Source organism: Empidonax traillii, unplaced genomic scaffold, assembly GCF_003031625.1.
Source record: "Empidonax traillii isolate 1590-97213 ecotype Southwest subspecies unplaced genomic scaffold, ASM303162v1 scaffold492:size733235, whole genome shotgun sequence".
Lineage (NCBI taxonomy): Eukaryota > Metazoa > Chordata > Aves > Passeriformes > Tyrannidae > Empidonax > Empidonax traillii.
Genome location: NW_020955685.1, coordinates 632,948 through 656,736, shown reverse-complemented (window position 1 = coordinate 656,736; position 23,789 = coordinate 632,948). Strand labels below are relative to the sequence as shown.

General features: G+C 52.5%; 1 protein-coding gene across 1 annotated transcript; it reads right to left on the bottom strand.

The window, feature by feature from the left end:
* Window positions 1–4,251: 4,251 nt before the first annotated feature.
* FKBP6 (FKBP prolyl isomerase 6) lies at window positions 4,252–23,207 on the bottom strand. The gene is made up of 8 exons (XM_027896320.1): window positions 23,098–23,207; window positions 21,785–21,874; window positions 21,021–21,223; window positions 19,805–19,924; window positions 18,586–18,780; window positions 18,216–18,325; window positions 14,816–14,897; window positions 4,252–4,657 (listed from the first exon to the last, which is right to left on the bottom strand). Exons 2-7 carry the CDS (start codon window positions 21,798–21,800, stop codon window positions 14,828–14,830), a joined length of 714 nt encoding a protein of 237 aa, XP_027752121.1. The 5' UTR covers window positions 21,801–21,874; window positions 23,098–23,207; the 3' UTR covers window positions 4,252–4,657; window positions 14,816–14,827.
* Between the last annotated feature and the right edge of the window lie 582 nt (window positions 23,208–23,789).

Sequence of the window (23,789 nt, the reverse complement as noted above, 5' to 3'; positions counted from 1 at the left end):
TCCCAGCACTTCTCATTCCCTACCCGGGCCAGGATCCCACCCTCACCTTTCAGACCTGCCTGCAAAATCTGGAGTCTCCTTTTGCCTGTGACATTCCCCAACCTTCTCTATCTTTTCTGGACCCTCCCCTCTCCCTACAGCCTGCCAGGCATGATTCCTGCCTGGCTTACACAACAGAATGCTCCACACTGGGGAGAGGCAGGGGAGACACTGGGATACCCTGGACATGATGCATTCGTGGGAAGGGGGGCATGGACCAGCAAGAGTCTGGAAAAACAGCTCTTTATTTTTTCCCCAAAAGCTGGGAAAAGAAGTCCAGCAATATCAGAGAGCTCCCACTTCCTTAATCAGCTGAGGGGTTGGGGATGCACACCAAACTCATCCCAAAAGCATCCTTAACGGGGAGCTGTGTCATCCCTTGGGAGCTCCCTTGGCCGCGGGCCCTGCTCCCCCGGGGTTCTCCTGTCGGCCCCTGAGCCCGCAGCAAACAGAAGTACCGAAACAGTTGCTAATTGTTCCCAGTTAGGGACGGACCTTGGATACTCATCAGCGCGTGGCACCGGCCCTAATGGGTTTCGCAGGAAGGCCGGGAATGGTGGCAGCGGAGCGGAGGAAGGGTCCCGCCGCTGAGGAGGTGGGGGATTTGTGTTTACCCTGCTTTCAGTGAAAGGGAAAACGTGCTCCGCGCTCCGCTGGGCTTCCACGGCAGCTCCTCGAGGGATGGAACGGGGATCTGGGGGTCCCCAGGGATCCCAGTGCCCCTCAACCCCACTGCGAGTGCCAGCCCAGAGTTCCCTTCTGCCCGGCCAAAGTCCCTCCCGCTCTGACCGGCTGCCTGCGGGCATCCCAAAAACTCCCGGAGCCAGGGCTGGGATGGTACGAGCCCACGGACAGCACCAGCCTGACCGAGCCCCGGGATGTCTCAACATCCACCCAGCAGAGAACAAGCTCCCAAAACCTGGCAGATGCTGGAAACACCTCCGGCATTAGATGCCGGCACACCCTGTGGCCGGGTCCCGACGCCGCTGGAGGGGTTTGCATCTGGAAACGGGTGCCAGGAGCCTCTGGGAGCGTCCGCTTTGCTTGGGGGATCCCCTGAGTGACTACACTGGGTGGGAACGCGAGGTACCCCCAAACACCCCGTAAGCAACAGGCGTCTCCTCCCTCCCCCGGCCAGCGCCACCGGCACGCCGGGGAAGAAAGGAATTTCTGTGTAAATCCCATTTACCGTCGGGTTTCTCACTTCCCCTCCGGCAGACAATCCCGGCCCTCAGCGCAGCTCTGCATGAAGGGGCTGTTTAATATATTTTTGGAAGCGGGGGGTGGGGGGGAAACCCTCTCTGAAAAGAGCCTCTTTCAGCTAATAATGAAGCGAATATTATATTAAGAGTGAAAACATATTCAGGGGAACTTACAGAGGGAGACAGAAAACCTTTTCATAACACCCTGGCCGCAAACACAACTGCCAATTAAACCGGCCCCGCTCACCGGTCGGTGCCAACACAAACGCGGGGCCGGGAGCGGAGCACGGAGCGTTCCGTGCCCGCCGGGGCTCGGCCCGGGCCGGCGGCACCGAGGGGGCTGCCAGGGCTGTCAGAGCCGGCCCTCGGGATAAGGAGGGGTGAGGGAGTCCTCGGTGCTGTGCTGGGGCGACGGGGACATCTGCTCGAGGGTCTTCAGCACCACGGGGGTCCTCAGTCCCTGCTTGCAGCCACCAGTTCTGCCTCCCCTCTGCCCTGCCAGCAGCACGGGGATGATGGAGGGAGGGTGCCCGAGCCCCCCGGGATCAGCAGGATTGCTCCAGGCTTAGCAGAGGACGCTGAACACCCACCCAGACAGAGCTGATGGAACCAACACACGGCAGGAAGGTTTGGAGGGGTGGAAGCTGCATCTCCCACTGCAGCACCCCCAGGCTGGGGGGGGAGACTTGTGAGCAGACAGGAGGTGCCACAACCTGGGGCACCTTCCAGCATCCCTGTTCCATGTGCCCTGGATGTCTCAAGCCCAGCTTTAGCTCTGCCATCCCACGTTTTTGTTACCTGCCAGTGATCTCAGCCCACCCTCGTCCCCAGCAGAGCACAGCCCACGCTGTGTGTGGGGGGGACAGGAACACCCACCAAGGCTCCCCAGGGTCTCACTGCCCTCATCATGTCCTGGGGGGCTCAGTGGTGTGGGGACAGCGGGCTGGGAGACAGGTGACACACAGGAGCCCCCACAGGTGACACACAGGGGGCTGTGATTCACACTCCACACAGGCCCAAGGAGCCAGATCGATGGGGTGATCCAAACAGCCACAACCAGGAAAACATCGCCCGAGATCAGATGATCTTGGAACTGAGCAAACCTGGAGCTGCAGGTTGACATTTGATAAACCCAAACTGGAAATACAAGAGCACTGCCGAACTGGGACCAACCTTCAGAGCAGCTTCCCCAGGGAACGCGCTGAAGGTGTTTGTAAAAAAGTATTTAATGTGGGAGGGGGGGAGGAAGGGAAGGCATTTTGGCCAAAATCAAAAATTCCAGTAGGAAACTTCTCCAAGCCTGTGTTTTTCGACTACCAACCAGAAAGTGTGGGTCTCTGTAGAGATTTCTAAGTTAAAGATTTGTATTTCTGTTTTAATGCCAAGTCAGGTCCAAACACACCTTTGATTTTGCCCAGAGGCTGAAAGATTCTATTTCTTCCTTTAATAACAACAACAACAAAAAAATTAAATAAAAATAAAGCTCAGGAAAGTAATTTTTGGCCATAATTTGGTAAGGAAAAGTGGAAAAAATGCACCTCAGCAAGGTCTAGTTCACCATGGGAAGTGTCAAATAGCAGCAAACCACCCGTTAACCTGGAGAGGGACCTTGGATCAAGAACAAGCCACCAGCGTGGGCTGAGTGACAGGGAAGTGGCTGCTGTTCCTGCCACTGGCAGCAGGACTGGAGAAGACCTTCCAGAGGCTTGGAAAGCTCCTCACTGTGCCACAGCAGCCCCACCACCCACCCACAGTCCTGCAGCTCAGATTTAGCAGATGAAAGGCCTTCCCTGCTGGGTTTTGTCCCCAGTTTGGGAAGCAGGAGGTCCTGCCTTTCCAAGGTCACCGGTGGACAGGGATGTGCCAAGTTTCCACTCATGGATCCAGCTGCCCACACTTGATCATCCCAAGGGCTGGCAGGGAAGTGCCAGCGCAGCCCATGGCAGGAGCTGGCTCCTGCTGGAAAAATTAACGCCTTATCCCACGAAATACAAAGTTTCTCCACTTCTTTTAGGGTAGAGGCATCAGCTCCCAAGCAAAATTATGAGGACAACTGGGGCAGAAACACCAACATCCAGACTTAAAGCCCATCGGAAAGGAATCCCGATCACCGGCCTTTGGAGAAGCATCGGGAAGGAGGCATTGCCATCTAGTGTCGGGCCGGGAAAGGGCTCGGGAACACAAACCGGGACTGCCTGCGGGAATCGGGTTTAGACCCTCCCGGGAAAAAAGCAGGAACAAGTGGACAGACAAGAGCAGCCGGGACAGGTGAACAGTTGGGAAGCCCCTGCTGTGGAATTCACAGAATCCCAGAATGGTTTGGACTGGAGGAACCTTAAAGTTCATCTCCTTCCACCTCCTGCCGCGGGCAGGGACACCTTCCACTAGCCCGGGTTGCTCCAAGCTGGCCTTGGATACTCCCAGGGATGGGGCAGCCACAGCTTCTCTGGGCAACCTGTGCCAGGGCCTGCCCACCCTCACAGCCAGGAATTCCTTCCCAATATCCCATCTATCCCTGTCCTCTGCCATTCCCTGTGTGCTGTCCCTCCATGCCTTGTCCCCAGTCCTTCTCCAGCTCTCCTGGAGCCCCTTTAGGCCCTGCAAGGGGCTCTCAGGTCTCCCTGGATCCTTCTCTTCCCCAGGTGAACCCCCCCAGCTCTCCCAGCCTGGCTCCAGAGCAGAGGGGCTCCAGCCCTGGGAGCATCTTTGGTTCTGCATTTATTCAATCCCAGCCTCATCCCCGCATGAGCACACAGTGGAATTCACTCCCAAAGAACCCAAATCCAGGGAGTCACAGGATGTGTGCAGGGGACAAAGCTGGCATCCTTCAGTAATTTTAAATTTAGCACCAACACTCACAGGAACATCCAGCCAAAACAAAGAGCACAACATGCCGTTGCCCACGAAGGGAGTCAGCTCAGCAGCAACAAACCAGACCCCATTCCCAAATTCCAGTTCCTTTCAGCCATTAATCCCTCTTGCACAATAAACTGGCACAGCCTTAATGCTCAGGTTGGTTTATTTTCTCAGAACCAAAAAATATCAAACATAAGTTTTTAAAGAACAACCTGTGTAAATACAAAACTTCACGGCATCCTACTCCCACGTACAGATTCCCTGAAAACAGCCTGGACCCTGCACGAGGTAGGATGCCAGGGAAGAGTCTTCTTCAAGCAGACAGAAGGAACACCTTCCTCTCTCTGACAGCAGAACTTAATTCTTCTGGAAAATGCCTCAAACCACGGCAAACAAACCCAACTACGGGAAAATCAGCTTGTGTGTAAAACACAGAGCCTTCATCTCTCAAAGCAGACAGTGCTCCTGCTCCTTTTCCCAAAACATGAGATGCTGGAATCTCTCTCCGTGCCCACGGGTGAGTCTCCCTCCTGTCCAAGGGCTGGGCAGCTGGAAAGGTCCTAGGATGACAAAACATCACACAGTCAGTGTCTCCCAGGCATCACCTGCCCAGTTTATTCCATTTCAGCATTAAATGCTCAGTGGTCTCCAGCACAGCTCCAGTGCCCCTGAAAGAAACACCTGGAATTCTCTGGATTAACACAAGTGAAACAGGCACAGGAAAATCCCCATGAAATCCATTCAAGTTGCTCGTGGAGGACTTGGATAAAACTGAGTATTAAGTGACAAGTGGCCAGCCCAGCTCAGGGAAGCCGCAGGGAACTCTTCAGGCCACCTCCCTTCCTGCATGGGGGCATCCATGCTTCCCATCACTTGTGTTCTGGGAAACCAAAGCCTGGATGCTCACTCTTTGCCCTTGGAGACACTCCTGTGTCTCCTAGAGGATTCACTGTTCTCCTCATCCCGTTTTCCTGTTGTTTCTCCCCATGTTTCCCTGCTCCCAGCTCCTTTCTGGTGCAGGGCAGGAGCACTGGGAGGTCTGGTCACCCCAGGGATGGATCCCAGAGCATCCCCAGCACTTTGGGTGTTGTTACCTGCCCTCAAACCATTGCTTCCACTTGCAGTTGGGTCTCCACCAGTCCTGGAGCCCTGGCACACATGGAGAAATGGCAGATTCCATATCCAGCAAAGCCCCTTTCTCTCATCTCGGCCCCCACCCCATCCCTCTCTCCTTTTCCAGAAGGAAACCAGTACCTTGGTGCAGCACCAGCTTTCTCTGGATAAGAACCAGGGGTGTTTCTATCCTGTGATTCCTCCCTCCCCAGCTCTGAATTTCAAAGGGGAACCTCTTGGGTCACTGATCAGGACTTGGTTCACTTGCCTCACCTTCTAATGGTTCCACTGACCTTGCTGCCAAAAACTCACCTGCTCCTTCAGGGCCTCTCCCACCCACACTTCCCTCTGCTCCTGCAGAGCCAGGACCTTCCCCCTCCCTGGCCCTCAGACCCAGCACCTTCTCCTGTGCCTGGTGTCACATCCTGCTGCTTGTGGTGCTGCTGCCACTGGCACCTCTGAGGTGAAAAAATACTGATACAGGGGGTATTTCCCTGATTTATCAGTGCAAAAGGTACCAAACCACTGATGAAACATCAGCCTTGTCCCCTCTGTCATCCACGGGAGGAACAGCAGAAGGAAAGACTGAACAGAAAGAAATCAGGAACATCCTTGGAAACCTTTCCCCAGTATAAACCATTATGTGTATCCTGCAGCAGTTCTGAGGGTCAAAGGATCCCATCCAAGAGGTGCCCAAGTCAGCTCAGGAATACCAGGAGCCCAAACTCATTTTATACTCTTCCAGCATCCTGGCTCAGCCAGTCCAGCTGCACTGGCCCTGCCTGCACATGGAAATCAAATTACTGGTAGCAAAACAGGGAAGCTTGTCCCTTAGAGGATATCAACTTACAGGTTGCTAACCAAGAGGCAAAAAAAAAAAGCAGGAATTGTGAGGGAAACGGCCGGTTTAGAGAGTGAAGGGTGAGAAGATGAAGCATCACGTGACCATCAGAATCCACCCCTTGTTCATTGTACATCCTTGAAAGGCACCACAGGACCACTGGATAATTAGGGCTGTGAGGAACATCGGGAGTCTCCAGCCCAGCCTCCTGCTCACCCCAGTGACTCATCTCCCTCCACTGACCCCGGAGCAGCCGGGATTGTCGGGATCGTCAGTCCCTGTGCTCGGAGCCACACGGAACCCGTGACTCAAGGGCCACCCTGCCAGCAAACCGAGCCTGAATCAGCACAGTGTGCCTCTCTCAAGGGCTGTCCCCAATTGAAAGTTTGGGATAATAAAAGCACAAAAGAGTTGAGGAACTTTCAAGGCTGCCAGAAAACGCAGGAGTGAGGACTTCCAGCCTTGCACAAACTGGGATTCAGGGCAGACTCACCATCCTGGTTCACCCACACTCACCAAGAGCCTCATTTCACAGGCTCCTTTTAGTGTCAAACCTTCCAAAACTGGGGGTACAAGATGTTCCTGATGTACAAGATACCCAGAGACAGTTCAGGCTGGCAGCACTTTCCAGTGTCTCCCCCGAGCAGGAGAAGGGGGAGAGGAAGTTTCTAAAGAGGGAAAACGACTGGAGGACACTTCAGCTGATCTCTTCTCTTTGAAAATGAATCAGAGAGAGAAATGCTTAAATCGTTTCTCCAGTTCACAGCATAAAGTTCTATCAGCCAGGACAAGGAAAGAAAGGCTTGAAGTGGGGGGAAGAAAGAAAAAAAAAATCCTTACCCTTGATGTGCTGCAGTGTTCTGTGTGTTGTCAGACTAAAGCATCCTTGCTCCTGCTAAAACTCGACTGACTTCCACTCTGCTCCTTGTCAGTCTGATCCCATCCCCACACAGCACTTCCTTCATCTGTTCCCAGTAGGAATACTTCAAAGCTGATCCCTGCATGTCCCCACTGGCTGTTGGCTGTGGTTTGGGGTGTCTAACTGGGTACAAACCTACGGCTACTGATGCTTCGTGCTCGCCAGGAAAATAAAGGATCAAACTGAGAGGGTTTCGTGGCTGCTATTTGAAGTAATAAAGTCTTTACACGCAGCTAATTAAAAAAAAAAAAATATTCAAACTGAAATCCTAAAGCCATTTTAGGGAGCGTTTGATCAGCTCATCTCTTTCATTTCCACCTAATGGCTCCAACAATCAGAGGAGGAGTGGAGGGGAACCACAGGGCCCTGCAGACACAGGAGCTGGAAGGGGTTCAAAGCCTCTGCTGCTCCTGCATGGAGGGGAACAGCCCCATCCAGGCAGGACCCTGCTCCAAGATTGTTTCTTTCACTTAACAGCAGGCTGGCAGCAACTCAGAGAGGCTGCCTTTGAAGTTCACACAGGGGCCTGTTGGTCCCAGCTATTTTAATTCCTCCTCTGCAATGACAAGGCCAACCATCAGTTCACAGCGAGCAACACACCAGGTCACAGGCCATTTATACCCACCGTCACCTTTACTCTGCATTAAAGCCATAATTAACAGTTAATGTTTAACTGAGGCTTTACAGTTTGCCTAAGTTGCTTTTTTGCACAGAGAGCTGTTGGTGCATCTTGCCCAGCTCCCCGTTTTCCTGCCTCCATTCCCTAGCAGGGTTGCAGGGAAGCACTAAACACGGCAGATAAGAGTTTTTATCAAAGCAAGAGGAAGTTGCAAAGTGGGGGTTGCGCAATTAAACGTCTCTCCTGCCAGTTCAGCCCTCACTACACCCAAACCTCGAGGCAGCAGCTCCCAGCAGGGCTGCACTGGGATAACCCCTCGGTGAGGAGAGTGCTCCTCAAGGGAAGTATCCAAGAAATCAGGGTGGTGGGGGCAACCTGGAAGGCTTTTACACCCCAGAAAAGTGACCTCAAAGGACATTCAGAGAAATGCAGCGTGTCTCTTAGGGGAGGCAGAGCACCTTCTCTTCAATTGTGTTGGATCTAAATGGGATTTGCAAGGGGCATGGAGAAGAAAGGAACGGGACTTTTGGCTCAGTAGCCAGAAGGACCCAGCACATCCAACATCACATGAGCTCCACAACAGCCTGCTGGGAACAGCAACCATCTGAGAAGGGCTCTTCACTCAGACCCCGACCAGCCCCACAGGCACTGCCACTCTGGAATGACAGCCTGGAGAAAAACCACCCCAGCCAGGAGGGAAACAATCTCATGGAGCCCACAAGAGGTTGATGACAGGCTGCAGAGTGCCAAGAAGAAAGCCCAGCAGCACCAGGGTGCTCTCAGCAGCTGATAACTCCATGTCTGTGCAATCCACCCTGACACAGCACAGCAACAGCTATTTCCAACTCCAGGCTGTCCTGCTCTATCTGGACACGAGGCATTGCCATCCCTGGGGGCTTTCTCTGAGCAAGCCTTGAGAGAATTCCCTAATTAGGGCCCACTTCTGTGCTCTCTGGGGAAGTGGCTCTGCAGTCAGCCATGCCCTCCCCTCTCCCCAAGTGCTGTTTGGGGATGTCCAGCTGTGAGTGCTTCAAGTGGCCACTTCAGTGCTGAGGTGGCTGTGGGTGTTTGTGCAGAGCACACAGCACCCAGACACTCATCCAGACATCCAAAGGCTGGCACAGGCTCCAACTGCCCCATCTGAGGTGCCCAAATCCACAGAGGAAGGTGGAAGAAGCAGATGTGCTGCTCCTCGTTTCTAGAGCCAAGCTACATGAACTCCCACTGCCCTCTTACATTCTTTTCTCAGGATTTTTTTTTTTCCCAAGTCAATTTGTCACGATCCTCGGCTCTGTAAAGGATCCACAGCGAGTTCCAAGTGCTGCCTGTATGCCAGACAGACAGCTCAGTGGCAGCAGGAATTCTCCAGAGATCTCTAACAAGTCTTGACTCCAAAGGCCCCGAATGCTGATGACATGCACTGCCATCCCAAACCTGAGCTGATGGAAGGAGGAGTTGTCACATCTGCTCAGATCTGGGACAGGACAAGGGTTCCTAATGTAAAAAGGAAGAACAGAAAGCAGAGCTCCTTCCTAAGCACTTCTATCAAAAAAAAAAGAAAAAAAAAAAAAAAAAGAAAATCCAAGCCCCTTTCAAACAGCACCCAGATAAAGCAGCAAAACCACTCGTTCAGAGAGCAAGAGGTCTCACAAGAGGGACAATTAGGGGAAGGTGAAAGAAGGGATGAGCTCTTCAACACACACTTCTGACTCAGAAAGGACTTCACCCAGCAAGTCAGGGCTGACACTGACCCTTAGAGCAGCTCCCAGTCCTTGAAGAGCTCAGATAACTCCCAGGTCAATAATGCCCAGCATTCTATGGAATCAACAAGAGGCACATGAAGGGCATGTCTGTCCTTGCTGGAAATAACTCCCCAGCTCTGCAAAGCAGCTCTCAGCAGTGCCAAGACACTCCCTGCATCTGAAGCAAGAAGTCCTTCCCAAAGCACGTTCCCCAAATCCAAAGCCCTTGCTGGGACGTCCCTGTGCTGACAGATGTTAACAGGGCCTGTTTGCAAAAGTGCTGCTGTGTCAGACACAGCCCTCAGTGCCCAGGGGCTGTTCCAGCAGGGATGCAGCTCCCAATCCCATCAGCTGATGGAAAGGACACCCCAACAGAGCAGCTGAGGGAGCTGGGAGGGCTCAGCCTGGAGAAAAGGAGGCTCAGGGGGGACCTTCTGGCTCTGCAATCCCTGACAGGAGGGGGGAGCCGGGGGGGGGGGTCGGGCTCTGCTCCCAGGGAACAGGAACAGGAGGAGAGGGAACGGCCTCCAGCTGTGCCAGGGGAGGGGCAGGTTGGATTTTGGGGAAATGTCTTCATGGAATGGCTTGTCAGGCCCCGGCACAGCTGCCCAGGACAGGGATGGAGTTCCCACCCCTGGAGGGGTTTAACAGACATGTGGATGTGGCACTTGGGGACAGGGGACAGTGGTGGCCTTGGCAGTGCTGGGGGGAATGGTTGGACTCAAGAGGGCTTTTCCAACATAAAAACCTCTGAGATTCACTGACTCCATGCACTGGGTGAACGATGCTTGGCAGCTGAGAAGCAGAGGAGTATTTCCCAAAACCACAATGAACACTTTCAGGGCCCTCAGCACTTATTTCATTTAACCTCAGCTGTCTCTGCGTTCAAAGCTCTGCCCAAGTCTGTCACTGTTTCCCTGCTCACTGTGCTGGAGAACAGAACAGGTTTAAGGCTCTGACCAGCACCTTCTTGTAACCAGGAGAGCATCTCCCCTGAAGGGTGTCAGGTCAATAAATGTTTCCATGAACATTTAAAATCCCTGGATTTGAAACTAAGATAAATAGATAGGACAAAACCATCTCTTCTGCTAGTTCAGAGAGAACACCTGGAGCTCCCAGGACAGCAGGACTGGTGGAAGGGTAGAGAAAAAAGGCTTTAAAAATTATAATTCAGAGAAAAATTTAGGATAACTGTGTGTTTCCTTGCTGCTGGAAGTGAGGGCCAGTGACTGAATGCCCTGAAAAGCTAAAAGTCCATATAGAAATTCCCATCTTACACATAACCCATTCTCTTTAAGCTGCACCTGCATGACAAACCAGGAGTTATCCTGGGAATAAGAAGAGCCCAGGACCACCTTCATGCTCTACTGGTTTGTAACAGCAGAATATTTTGTATTAGAGCTGCTGGCAAAGGTTCTGAGAAGTTAAACCCCACACAGGAGGTATTCCCTGAGGACTCAGCCTGGCCTTCCCAGGGCCAGGTGGTCTCAGGCAGGAGCTGGAAGAAAACAGACCCACAGGAAGTTGGAAAAGCCCTCTGAGATCATCAAGTCAGTGCAGCACCACCGTGTTCACCACTAAACCACGTCCTCAGTGCCACATCCACACGGTTTTTAAATGCTTCCAGGGATGGTGACTCCACCACTGCTCTGGGAAGTCTATCCCAACGCTTTTACAACCCTTTCCATGGAGAAGTTTTCCCTAATATCCAACCTAAACCTACCCTGGCACAACTTGAGGCCGTTTCCTCTGGTCCTGTCCCTTGATCCCTGGGAGCAGAATCTGACTCCCTCCCCTGCATGTCAGGGCATCCCTAAAAACCAGGTCCTGTGGTCCTTTCTCCAGAGTTTCCAGAGCCCTTGATGCTACCACAGAGATATTACAGGTATTGCTGCAGGAAGGAACTGCAGAACAACTCTGGGAAAAAAAAAAAAAAGAAAAAGAAAAAGCAAGATGCTAGAAGAGGAGAGAGCTGGAGGGAAAACAAAAAACCCCAACCCAACCACCTCATTAAAAGCTTTTCTCCTTCCTCTGCTTAACAAGGAGAATGCTTAATTAAGTCCTCCTTCAAGCCTTCCCCCTCACCCAGCCAGGCTCAGCAGAAAGCAGAGATTTAACAATTTCCTTTGCAGCACAGGACACCTCCGTGGGACAGGAATTTGCATATTCTAAAGGAGCAGTGAATTGCTGGTTCTGTGTTGCTCAGCAGTGGGGAGGGACAGGATCAGCAGGAGGCACATTTCAGATCCCAGGAACAACCAGAGCAGGAAGGGAAGGAGCAAGTTGCTGTTTACTCCAAGCCTGGAGCTTTCCCAAGGCAGAAGTTTGACTGTTTTATGCACAGACTCCGTTTATTTGCAAGTCTCTTTCAGCTTATTAGGTCAGTTTAACTGGCAACTGCTGCTGATTTTAAACCCAATTATAGTCACTTCTACCTGGTGCCAGAGCTCCAGTTCTGCAGCCAATTCTCACCCACTAATGCCTTCAGAACTGGTAGGGCTTGCTGTTCGTGGCAATCACAAGTTTGACCTCAGAGTTACCGTTTCCTGCCATAATTTCAGCCCTGTTTGTTTTCACTGGAACATTTCCCTGTGTGCTCCCAACTCCTGGGACCACTCCTCCTGTGTACTGAGCTGAGGTGCACACCACATCAAGCTTTCAAGCTTTGGCCCACTTATAATGAAGGAAAAAAAAAAAAAAAAAAAAAGGGCTCAAATGCTCATCTTTCCGGGACAAAAGTATCACCCAAGGACCCTCCACTAGAACCCAGACAATCCTAAGGAATTTGTCCCCACTCCTCATGATTTAGTTCTCTCACAATGAAGGACCACAGTCATACAATGATGACAAATTCCTTTTTTTTTTTTAACTGTTGGGTCTTTCAAACAACCACCAGAAGCTCCCATAAGACAGCAGGCCTCAGCCCACCATCCTGCAGTTTTGGGGACACCAAGGAGGACTTCCAGCTCTGCACATCCCAGGAAACTGGGCTTGGAACACACCTGCACCACACAAGGTGGACAGAAGCAGGTAAATACCCCTAACCCAGAGAGGGACAAGCAGGAGGCACAAGGCATTTCTGAGGAACTGCAGCAGGATGGATTTAAGAAAGTGTTTGTGCCTCTGTTTTCCCCCCCTGAGTATTTCTGAGTTCCCCCAGGAAGCACCATGAGAGCAGCCTTGCATTTCACCAAAGAAAAGACCTATTTTGACCACAAAGTGCATTAAAAAGGTGAGAACTGTGTTCTGAGCAAGATGTTGTTTGTACCAATTTGAGGAACTGGGCTCCACAGTGAGAGGGACACAGAAATCATGGAATGCTTTGGCTTGGAAGACCTTAAAGATCATATTGTTCCACAGGCAGGGACACCTTCCACTAGCCCAGGCTGCTCCAAGCCCCATCCAACCCAGCCTTGGACACTTCCAGGGATGGGGCAGCCACAGCTTCTCTGGGCAACCTGTGCCAGGGCCTCCCCATCCTCACAGAGAAGGATTTCTTCCCAATATCCCATGTAAATCTCCCTTCTTTCAGCTTCTTCACTCAGTGCTCAACACAGAAGGGATGAAGCCAGACTGTCCCAGGACAGCTTGTGCCCTAAACTGGTGCGAGGCTGCCAGAAAACACTAAAGAACGCTCTGCCTCCAGCCTGACTAATTCCCAGTGCCTTTGGCAGGGAGCAGGAGCTCCTGCTGGAACTGCTTTGCTCCTCTCTGAATGTGTAATGAGGTTTTAAAGCAGCAGCCCAACCTCCAGCTCAAAGGCCCTGCAGGAAACCTCCTCCAGCAAAGGGACTTCTCCTGCCATGAATGAACAGTAGAATCTTGTTGAGGTCTCGGTGATTTATGCTTGTCTGGGAGACTTGGGCTATTTTTAATGCTGCAACTAAAATCAGCTTCCAAGCTGTGTAAGGTGGGAAAACTCCACACGCTGGGGTCAGTGGATAAAACTCTGGCTGATGAGTTCAGCCCAGCCCTTAAGCTCAGCCCCACAGAAGTATCTCCTTTCCCTTTGTACCTCTCAGTCTCCCCTAACCAAACCCACTGCTCTACTTCCACCAGCCCTGTGGAAATCAGCACCTTCACAGGCCGCTTTTTGGAAACAAGAGGCCACCCAACCTTCCCAGGGGAGGACCCCTGAGGTGCCCCAGCCCACCACAATCCCCCTCAAACTCCCACCACAAAGCAGGGCTAAGCTGATGCCCTGAGCCACACAAAAAGCTTCCCAGCTCAGGCACCATCAGGAAAGAGCCCCAAGGTCCTACAGGCTTCCCAACTGGACTTCAGCAAGTGGGAGAAGCAGAGCCTCTTGCTGAGCCCAGAGCCACAGAATTCCCACACAAGACCTTGTCGGTCTTAAATCTTCTTTCTTGGGGCAGGTACCTGTGACAGGTGTCCCCAGTGTCATTCCACAGCCAGGGCAGAAGGATTTGGGCTCTGGGGCCACACACCCAAGGCACAGGGGCAGCAGGAGGGGTAAAGGCTCCACAGGGAGGCACACCCAGCCAGGAGAGGGTTGTGTTCTTTTAGGACCCAACCTCTTCCTCAAGCACTGCCTTAACTTCCTCAGGAGCACAGACAAAAGAGCCAACCTTAAAAACACCCCTGCACCGATGGAAAGGCTGCCAATACTCATTTTCTGCAAGCAAAGAGGTGCTGCCTGTGCTTCAGGAGAGAGAGAGAGAACAGCAGCAAAGTGACAGCCCCAAGCTGGGGATGCTTCCTGACAGAAGGCTGCTGTCATTTTCCACAACTCCTTCCCTTGGGTTTACCCCAAAGCAAGAGACCAGCAAAGATTTCCACTCCCCCTCCCCTTCCTTACACCCCCCTGAAGGTTTTGACAAAAAAAAAAAAAAAAAAAAAAAAAAAGAGAATGATCAAAGAGCCTTTGTGCATTTATAAACCCGTCAATTTTGCTGGAAGATTTAAGGCTTTAAAGAGTCAAAACCAGCTATTTGAAATTTTCTCTCCAAACAGGTTTTTTAATATTAAAAAAAAAAAAAACAAAAAGAAAACAACCCAGAAATAAAATATTTAGATTTTTCTGAAGTGAGGCATTCCAACAGCTCCAGACAGGAGAGCTGGAGGGGAGGAGGAAATCCAATTCTTAAGTTTGACAGGAACAATTTTTTGTGTGTGTGTGTTTTTTTTTTTTTTGTTTTGTTTCTTTTAATTGGCAGAGAAACAAGACTACAGAGCTATTCCTCCCCCTGGCTCTGAGCAGGAATAGCTGGGATAAGCAGCACAGGAAACAACAAACCAAACTTACTCAACTCCTGGCAGTTCCAGGTCCCTGTCCCAGGAAAAATTCCCCAAGCTGATGATGCAGCAACATTCCACCATCCCGCCCTTCCCCTGCACACACTCCCATCACCTTCCACCTTGCCTCCAAAACCCTCCCAACGCAGAAGAGAAGCAGGTTCCCCACCTGAGAACACATCTCAGAGGTTCTGGGAGAGCTCAGCCTTCTTTTCCCAGCCTGGTTACCTTGATTCCTGCTCAGCCACAGGAGCTGGCAAACATCCTGCAGCACATTTCCTTCTGCATCCCCACATACTCCTCGTAGTACCTGCAGAGTAGAGACAGGATGGCGTCAGGGGCTGGGGACTGCCAGGGCCACAACCCCCAAAACAGAGCTTATTTTTTCTATATATTATTATTTTTCTACATAAATAAGTTAGCCTAATGTACCGGTGTGTTTGCAGCACAGACACAGCTCCTCCAAGCCCTTCTCTCTGCCACATCAGGGAAGAAGACCTGGGAATGTTGTGCCTCATCCTCAGATCTGGGGTATCTGCTTTTACTGGACCAAGCTAACTGAGGTAGAGGTGTAGTTTTCTAATCCAATTTAAATCATTTATTTGCCTTTTGGGAGCCAGATGATTTCTGCACCAGTGTTTGAAGTGTGGGACAGCACAGAGGAACCCCACCCGTGTGCTGTGGGACAGCTTTGTGTCTCCCTGTGGGAGCTCCTTCAGCACCCAGGAGATGTTGCCTGAGTGCCCCACACCAGGATATCCACCATGGACACAGGATGGGCAGGGGACAGCAGGGATTTGTGTCGGGACTAAGTGGATGACAAGGCAGATTTCCCCTCCTGTGTTCTCACTTCAGAAAGCAGAAGCTTCCCAGCCTGCTCCATGTGAATCCCTGCTTATGCAGGCACAGCATCCTCTGCTCCCTGTGCTCTCACCTCACTGGTGAGGAATCCCTGAGCCACAGGGTGATTCAGTTTGGGAGCTGTCCCAGGGAGCAGTGGCTGCCCATGGGGTCAGTTTTCCTGCATCTGCTGCCATATAAGGCCAAAAGCAAAGGTTTTTTGGGCAACACAGCAGAACCAGCCCCAGAGTGGCTCAGCTCTCCCAGCCCCTGCCCCTCAGCACCTCTGGGCCCAGAGCCCTCACAGGGTTGGGCTGAGTGAAATCCCAGCACAGCAAATCTCTCCTGGTGAGGCTCAGACAGGCGTTGCTGAGCAGATCACGGATGCCCATCTGTGGATGGGCACATTCCCACACCAACCTCAGCAGGAAATCCAAGAGCCCCTTGTTGGGAGGGACAGATTCATGCCAGACGTTGTAACAGCCCCATTTCATCCTGGACTTGATGCAACACAAGCCTTCCAATAGAATTCCCAAGTCCAGCAGCAGAATTTGCACCAAGACCACCACAGAATTTTGCCCAAGAATCTGGTTCAGCTGGTAAACAGATGCTTTCCAAAGCTTTGCTTCAGACAGCAGAAGAGAGCTGCTGATTAACATGATGTTCCTTTTAGCAGAAGGTAAATGTACCCAGTAAGGAGGTGAAAAGCCTCTAAACCCAGGATTTTGACCCATACTCCATTTCTGAAGCATTTGCCAGATCACACTGCAAGTTTTCGCAGGCAAAGGCAACATTCCAGATGGAGCCTGAGGTCAGGCCCCCTTAACAACACCCAATTAACACTGGTTTCATCTATTTCCTACTAATTTTACTCTTTGCTAGAGGTAGAAGATCCCACCTGCAGAGCTGCCTCCAGCTCTGAGGTCCTGAGCACAGGAAGGACTTGAACCTGCTGGAGCAAGTCCAGAGGAGGCCACAGAGATGCTCCCAGGGCTGGAGCCCCTCTGCTCTGGAGCCAGGCTGGGAGAGCTGGGGGGGTTCCCCTGGAGAAGGATCCAGGGACACCTGAGAGCCCCTTGCAGGGCCTAAAGGGGATCCAGGAGAGCTGGAGAGGGCTCCAAGAGAGCCCCTCCTCCTGGCTGTGAGGGTGGGCAGGCCCTGGCACAGGTTGCCCAGAGAAGCTTTGGCTGCCCCATCCCTGGAAGTGTCCAAGGCCAGGTTGGACGGGGCTTGGAGCAGCCTGGGCTAGTGGAAGGTGTCCCTGCCCATGGCAGGGATGAGGTTTAAGGTCCTACCCAACCCAACCCCTTCTATGGGTTAAAAGCATTTATAAAATACACCAATTTCCACGGGCACTGAAGCAGGAACTGCAGGACAACAGTGGTTTAATGCACACTCAGCTCTGACACACATTTGCTGTAGGTGCTGCTCTCTCAAGAGCTGGAGCAGAGGCACAAATGCCTTGTTGCTTCCTGGCAGCACCATCTCGACACTGTTAGCAAGACCCCTCTTTTACCTGCCAATAAATTCCAAACAAAACTAAGGGAACACAAGAGGCTTCTAGAACGAGGCCTTCCAGCTCTGAACACGACCCACCCTCCCAGAGCAGCCAGAACTAATGAACAACTCCCTGCCCTCACCTCACAGTCTGGGAGCTCCAGACCCAGAGGGAGATCAGGATGAATAAAAGGGCTTTATTTCAGATTTCCAGACCAACAGTTAAACCTGCCTTTGAGCTCTCTGTGCTTCAGAAGTAACAGAACAAGTTTGAAGCCTTGGTGTCATCACAGACTATCCAAGATGATGTGGATACACAGGACACTGATGAGACAGAACAGCTCTGCACCAGAACATTCCCTGGAGAAGGCACTCAGCCCTCCAGACTGGCTTTTCCAGCAGCACCAGCCACTCTTTTGGATGTTGCTGCTGCCTACAAACCTTCCTGCAGGAGCCTGGCAGCGACACACAAAAGAGGGTTCATATTCCAGGGCTGCTTTGGGAGCTCTGGAGCTGGGCATGGGGCTGGCCCCTGTGAACAGTGCCAGGACAGCACATACTTTTGGGAATAGCTGGTGCTTCTGGCAGTTTCAGAGGAAGAGCAGAATAAGGGCAGAGACGAGCATTACTCATGTTTTGGTGGGGTTGGGCCATGACTAAAGCTGGCAGGGTTGTCCTGTGCTCAGCCTGAGGGTGAGTGCAGAGTTTGCCTTCAGGGCTGCTCACTCATTACTTCTAAACCAGCAAAAAACTCACTTTTAACAAACACTAGTATTTGTAGCATTGTTCACTGAAGCCTTGCAGTGCAGAAAAGCTGCTGTGATTAACCAGCACATCTTAAAGGGAATCAAAATCATACTTATTAATCCAGGACACGATCAGCTGGAGCTCCAGCCAACTGCATTTCACAGAGTCACAGAATATTCTGAGTTGGAAGGGACCCACAAGGATCTTCTTCAGTGATTGGCCCCTCCAGAGACTGAACCCTCAACCTTGGCACTATTAGCACCAAGCTCTAATCAACTGAGCTAAATTCACTGGGTTTGAGGCATTCTGGCAGCCCCCATATCCCTGTCCCCATCCCACCAAAGGAACTGCATGGAAAGCTCCTCACCTGCAGCTGCTGTGCCTCAAAAGTGTTTCAAGAAGTCTTCCCCACCTGCCTTTTCCCAAGTCACTCACTAACCCAACAGTTTAGGGGTTTGAGGTGTTTTTTTGACCAGTTTAAGTGTTCTGGAATGGGTGTTCCACCCTGTCCAAGCCCTCCAGGGATGGAAAAGAGGGCTCTCACCTTTCCAGCTTCTTCAGCTCGTTGTTGATATCACGGTTAAAGGGCTGGATTTTCTGGGCTCTGGTCAGGAAATCCCGGGATTTACTGTATTCCTTCATGCAGAGACAAGCCTGGGAAGAAGAGATGGGGTGCATGGCAAGGTAAATACAGACTTGCTGCCCTCTTTCAGGACTCAACAACCAGCATTCCTGAGACAGAGCGCCAGGTAGCTCAGGAATCCCCCAGGAGAAGCTCCAAGTGACAGATTTCCAGAGAGAAGGGGCAGGTGCAGCCAAACCACCACGACTGCTGCAGAATTCCAGGGTTCCCCCACAGCCAGGCCGGGGGGGGTTCCGGGATGATAAAACCAGCAGGATTTCTTTGTGCCCACCTGGCCACACCTGAACAGGGCTTTGACATTTCCCTGGTCCATCTCCAAAGCCTTCTCCCCGTATTTCAAAGCTCTCTTCGGACATTCCAGCTTCAGGTAAGTGAGAGAGAGGTTCAGGAGCAGAGGCACCTTGGAAATGTTGACCTGGCTCTGCTCGGCCTCGCTGGAACAGCTGTGACCCAGGACGGAGAGAGCCTGAGCAGAGAGGGGAGGAGTGGGGGGGGAAAAAACAACCAGTGCACAACAAATCCCTGCTGGGAAGTGAGAAATGCACCCCATCCTACAGCTACACCCACGTTTCTGCTCCCCTAGGGTCAGCTAAAGGTAATAACAATCAGGACTGTAAAGAGCACGTGGCACTCTCAGCTCAGCCACGGGTTTAGGAACTGATCAAGGAAGTGGAAAGCAGCAGAATGACAAAAAAAATTATATCCAGGACTCAGATTTTAAAGGACAAACACGGAAGAGAAAACTTACAGGCAGAAAGGCAAGTTAAATTAGTTTTAAATTTCAAAATTTTCAATTTTTAAATTTCAAAAATTGCAACGAAAAGCAATTCTGAATCTTTACCACCTCTGAAACTGTGGCAGATGCATTCCAGTTTGAGAATAACTGAGCATTTCCATGCCTGGAGAGGGAGCTGGTAGAGGGGCTCAGCCTGGAGAAAAGGAGGCTCGGGGGGGACCTTCTCACTCTCTCCAACTCCCTGACAAAAGGATGGAGCTAGGGGGAGGGGGTCGGGCTCTGCTCCCACAGAACAAGGGACAGGACAAGAGAAAACAGCTTCAAGTTGCACCAGGGGAGGTTTAGGTTGGATTTTGGGGGAAATTTTTTCACTGAAAGGGTTGTCCAGCCCTGGCACAGCTGCCCAGGGCAGTGGTGGAATCCCCACCCTCAGAGGGATTTAACAGACATGTGGATGTGGCAGCTGGGGACAGGGGCCAGTGGTGGCCTCAGCAGTGCTGGGGGAATGGTTGGAGTCGATGATCTCAAAGGGCTTTCCCAACCCCAAGGATTCTGTGACTCTATTCCCTCATTCACCACTGCTGCCCCCACAAAACCAGGTGTCCAAGCCCTGTTCTTCAACACCTAAACCCTGCCTGGAAGAGACAATGAAGTTATTTGCTCTCTAACCCGTACCTGCTGTGGTGAGCTAATAACAATCCCTGCTTCCACAGCTTTTCCCAAAGCACACCCCCCCCTCTTCCTGGCTCCATACCCTTTTGTATCTGTGCTTGGCAACCCTGAAGTTCTGCTTATGGAAGAAGTAGTTGCCAAACTCTCTCTCTGTGGCTGCCACTTTCAACACCTTCTCTAGAGGAAGCGTGTCCTGCTGCACCTGGGGAAAGAAATACCTGAATTTCAGCTCAAACAAAAGGAAACAAGCACAAAGCCCAGACAGGACAGCCCTGCACAGCCCCCCTCTTATTCACAGAGCAGCAGCCAAGGCCAGGCCATCACCATGTGGCATCTCCCCAGTCAGGCTGAAACTTTTTGTGCTGGTAATTCCTGGTAAGGAAGCTCCCCAGGCCCACAGCAGGGCTGAAAAAAGCAGGAACGTGTCCTTAAATCCTGCCCAACTCTCTCAGCACACAGCTGAGTTAACACAAATTGCTGTCACTGGCACAGAGCTGCTTGAAAGGCTCTGTTGCTCTAATTGCTCTCAGGGCAGCTCTGGGACAGCCTGACACCCCCCAAGAGACACCAACCAGCAAAACGAGAAGGCCCAAGAATCATAAAAAAAAAAAAAAAAGATAAAAACGGAGGGACAGGTTTTGTCCCGGGTCTGCACACAGAGAGAGGTCAGTGAGCCAGAAAGGGTGGGCAAGGAGGGAGTGCTGCAAGTGTGGTTTGCTCACAGGGCTGTGGGGGAAAAAAAAAAAAAAATCAACCTGTGCTGGGTGCAGGAGGGGGGCAGGAGAGGCTCCCCCACCAGCTTCTGCCCCCACTCACTGACCCACAACCACAGCCCAAAGCCCTGGACATGAAAAGGGGAATTAACAATAACCCTGTAACTCACCAGGGAGGAAAGAACAGGGAAGGAGCACTTGGGAGAGCAGCCAAGAGGCTGGGACAAAAGGGTGGGGGCTGGGGGAGGGGGGCACTGGGACTGAGCAGGATTGTTACAGACAGCTCCTTCCTGCTCCTTAGAGGAATTCCTGGAAACTGGTGCCCTCTAGTTGTAAACACGAGGTTTCTGGTAAAGCTAAAAATAACCAGGAGCCATTCCACCGACTCCTTCCAGCCCAGAGGAGCAAACAAAGGCAGCACCCACGCGCTGGGAGGGACACAAAGGGCAGGGACTGGATGTTTTTCCACTCCCCTCAAACACAACACGAAGCCGCGAAAACCACAGGGCAGGACAAGGACAAGGCGGGACAAACGACCCCCCCCCATCCCCCGCGCGGTTCCCAAACCTCCCCGAGGGAACTCACCTCGCTCAGCTCGAAGAACAGGTCACACTCCTCCGAGTCGATGAAGTCCAGCAGCTCGACGTGGAAGAGCACGGTGGTGTCTGGGGGGATGCAGGGGGGGCAGCCCCGCCGGCCGTACGCGTACTCGGGGCTGAACCAGAACCGCGCCGCCTCGCCCCGCGCCATCGACAGCAGCCCCAGCTCCAGCCCCCACAGCGTGATGTCTGCCACCAACAGGGGTGCCAGGGGTGAGGCTCACGGGCACCAATCCCACCCTCACACACCCAGCAGTGATTTTTCCCCAAGCCTGAAGGAAAGAGCTCCCTGGGAGCTCCTGTGCCAGCAGCTCCGTGGGTGGATTGTCAGGCCAAGGTGTCACGGACCCAGAGTGGTCTGGGTGGGATGGGACCTTAGAGGTCATCCAGCCCAACCCCTGCCATGGGCAGGGACAGCTCCCACTAGGCCAGGGTGCTCCAAGCCCCATCCAGCCTGGAGAACGACAGCGTCTCCTCTCTGGGGATGTAAAAAAAGGTGGGAAACACCTCCCTGCCCCTCCCAGGCCGAGTGTTACAGGTGCACATCCCCTCTCCCACCCGAACCAGAAGGATTTGGGGCTCCCCTAGCAACTTTTTAAGGTTTCAAACAACCTGAAGACACCAAACAGCATTTGAATTGAAATGCTTCCACACGACCCCGAGCCCCAAAATGCCTCAACACAACCCCGAGCCCCAAAATGCCTCAACACGACCCCGAGCCCCAGGACCAATTCTGTGGCTCAAACCTACCTTTTCCAAGTTTCATCAGCTTTGGATACTTGCCGTGCCCATAGGAACAGAAGAGGTTGTTCCAGTTTCCCAGGTACCCAGAGTACTTCACTGTGCAAAGGCAGGAGTGGGGAGAAAAAGCAAGATTTTGGTTTCACATCCAGCGACAGCAACAGGAGCACACCCAGGGTAGGATCTGCAACAATCTGTTTTTCTTGCTTCTCTTTTTTTCCTTCTGGTGTGGAACAGCACAAACACTTGTGTTTTACATCAAAACCCTGGTCCCACCCAAGCAGCCCAGTAGTGCTGTGTGTTTTAACAACTCCAGACAAAACAGCTGCTTCACACTTCTGAGCTAATTAAGAGATGTGATTTTAGTACTTTTAAGAATTGGAAACTTCAGCTGAGCAAATTAAAATGCCCCAGTTATCAGCAGAAATACTTAACAAAGCATTCCCTGACCAAAGCTGGAGACCTGGAGAGAGGAACAAAGGGGGAAATGCAGCCCCCAAGCTGTGAATCTGTGACTCCAGTTCTCAGTTAGAAAATACAACTGTCTGTAATGGGTGTTCCCCGACCCAGCACCAGCCCTGAAACTACTTCAGGAATCACTTCCAGCTTCAAACTTCTCTGTGAGCATAGGTGGGCCCTGGAAATCCTGCTTCCCTCAAGGTCAAGATGCCCTTCCCTTTAATCTGTCAGCCACAAGAAGTTACACAGGGTATCCCAAGTGCAAAAACACTGATAAGGAGAGCAGACAATCTCCGAAACAGAAAGGCACAGCGCTTTGAAGTGCCTGCTCTGGTCTTTGCCGGCCACCAGCACCTCAACATTCCAGGCTTGGGGATCTTTCACAACAGGCTCTGTTCTCTCTGTCTCCACCAGCACCTTCCTCAGGCCCTGCCACCCCGACCAAACCTGGCACTGAGGCACAGGGCACACAGACAGGCACCATAACCTCACTACAGCTCATGCCACCACGGAGTTTAGGCTTTCTTAGTCCTGGTGAACACAGACTAAACTTAAGAAGGGCTATTTAAAAGCTGCCCAGGGGTCTGAAGCACCCATGAATTCACGTTGCTGCTGAACATCCTGATTTCCCCCCCGGGTTGGCCAGGCTGAGCCCAGGCAGGACCCAGGCAGGAGGGAGAGACAGAGCCCGCGGGGGGCTGCGGGAATCACGGAGCGGTTCGGGCTGGAAGGGACCTCAAAGACCGTGGAGAACGATATCATCCCACCCCTCCCACGAGCCCAGGGTGCCCCAAGCCCGGTCCAGCCTGTCCCCGGGCACCCCGCGACCCTCCCGCGGCCCACGGCAGGCTCTGGGGCTGTACCTGCCACGGAGGCGGACGGCGGCACGAGCTGCCCGGTGCCGGGGCGCAGCTGCTCCTTGCGCACTCCGCCGTCGCCGGTCAGGTCCTGCAGGGGCTGGGGGGGCACCGGGGCCGTGTCGGGGTGTCGGTCCCCCCTCAGCCCCCGGCTCTCCCCGGGCCCGGCCCGCGCCTCGCCCTCCATCGCGGCCATGGCCGCGCTCCCGCCCGCTCCGCCAATCAGCGCCCGCCAAGGACGGCGCCACCGACCAATCACGCTCCGAGTAGCGGCCCCGGCCCGGCGCTCCCGCTTTAGGGACACGCGGGCAGGGACACGCCCCCAGGAGAGGCTGGGCCAATGGGAGGTGGTGACGTCACTCGGAGCCGCGGTGCACGCTGGGGGGTGTAGTCCTGCCATTGCCGCCATTTCCTTGGAGCAAACTCCCCCACCTCCCCCGAAAAGCAACAAAAAAAGCGGAAAAAGACCCCCAACCCCCCACCCAACCAATAAAAAAGAAATAAAACTCCCCCCCAAACCATCAACGGAAAAAAAGAAAAAGAACACAACTCCCCCAAAAAACAAGAAAGAAAAAAAAACCCAAATCCAACCAACCAAACAAAAACAAAACCAAACAAGACAAAAAGAAAGAAAAAACCCACATCCCTTCCAAAAAAATAAAAAGAAGAAAAGCTCCACGCCCCCTCAAAAATAAGAA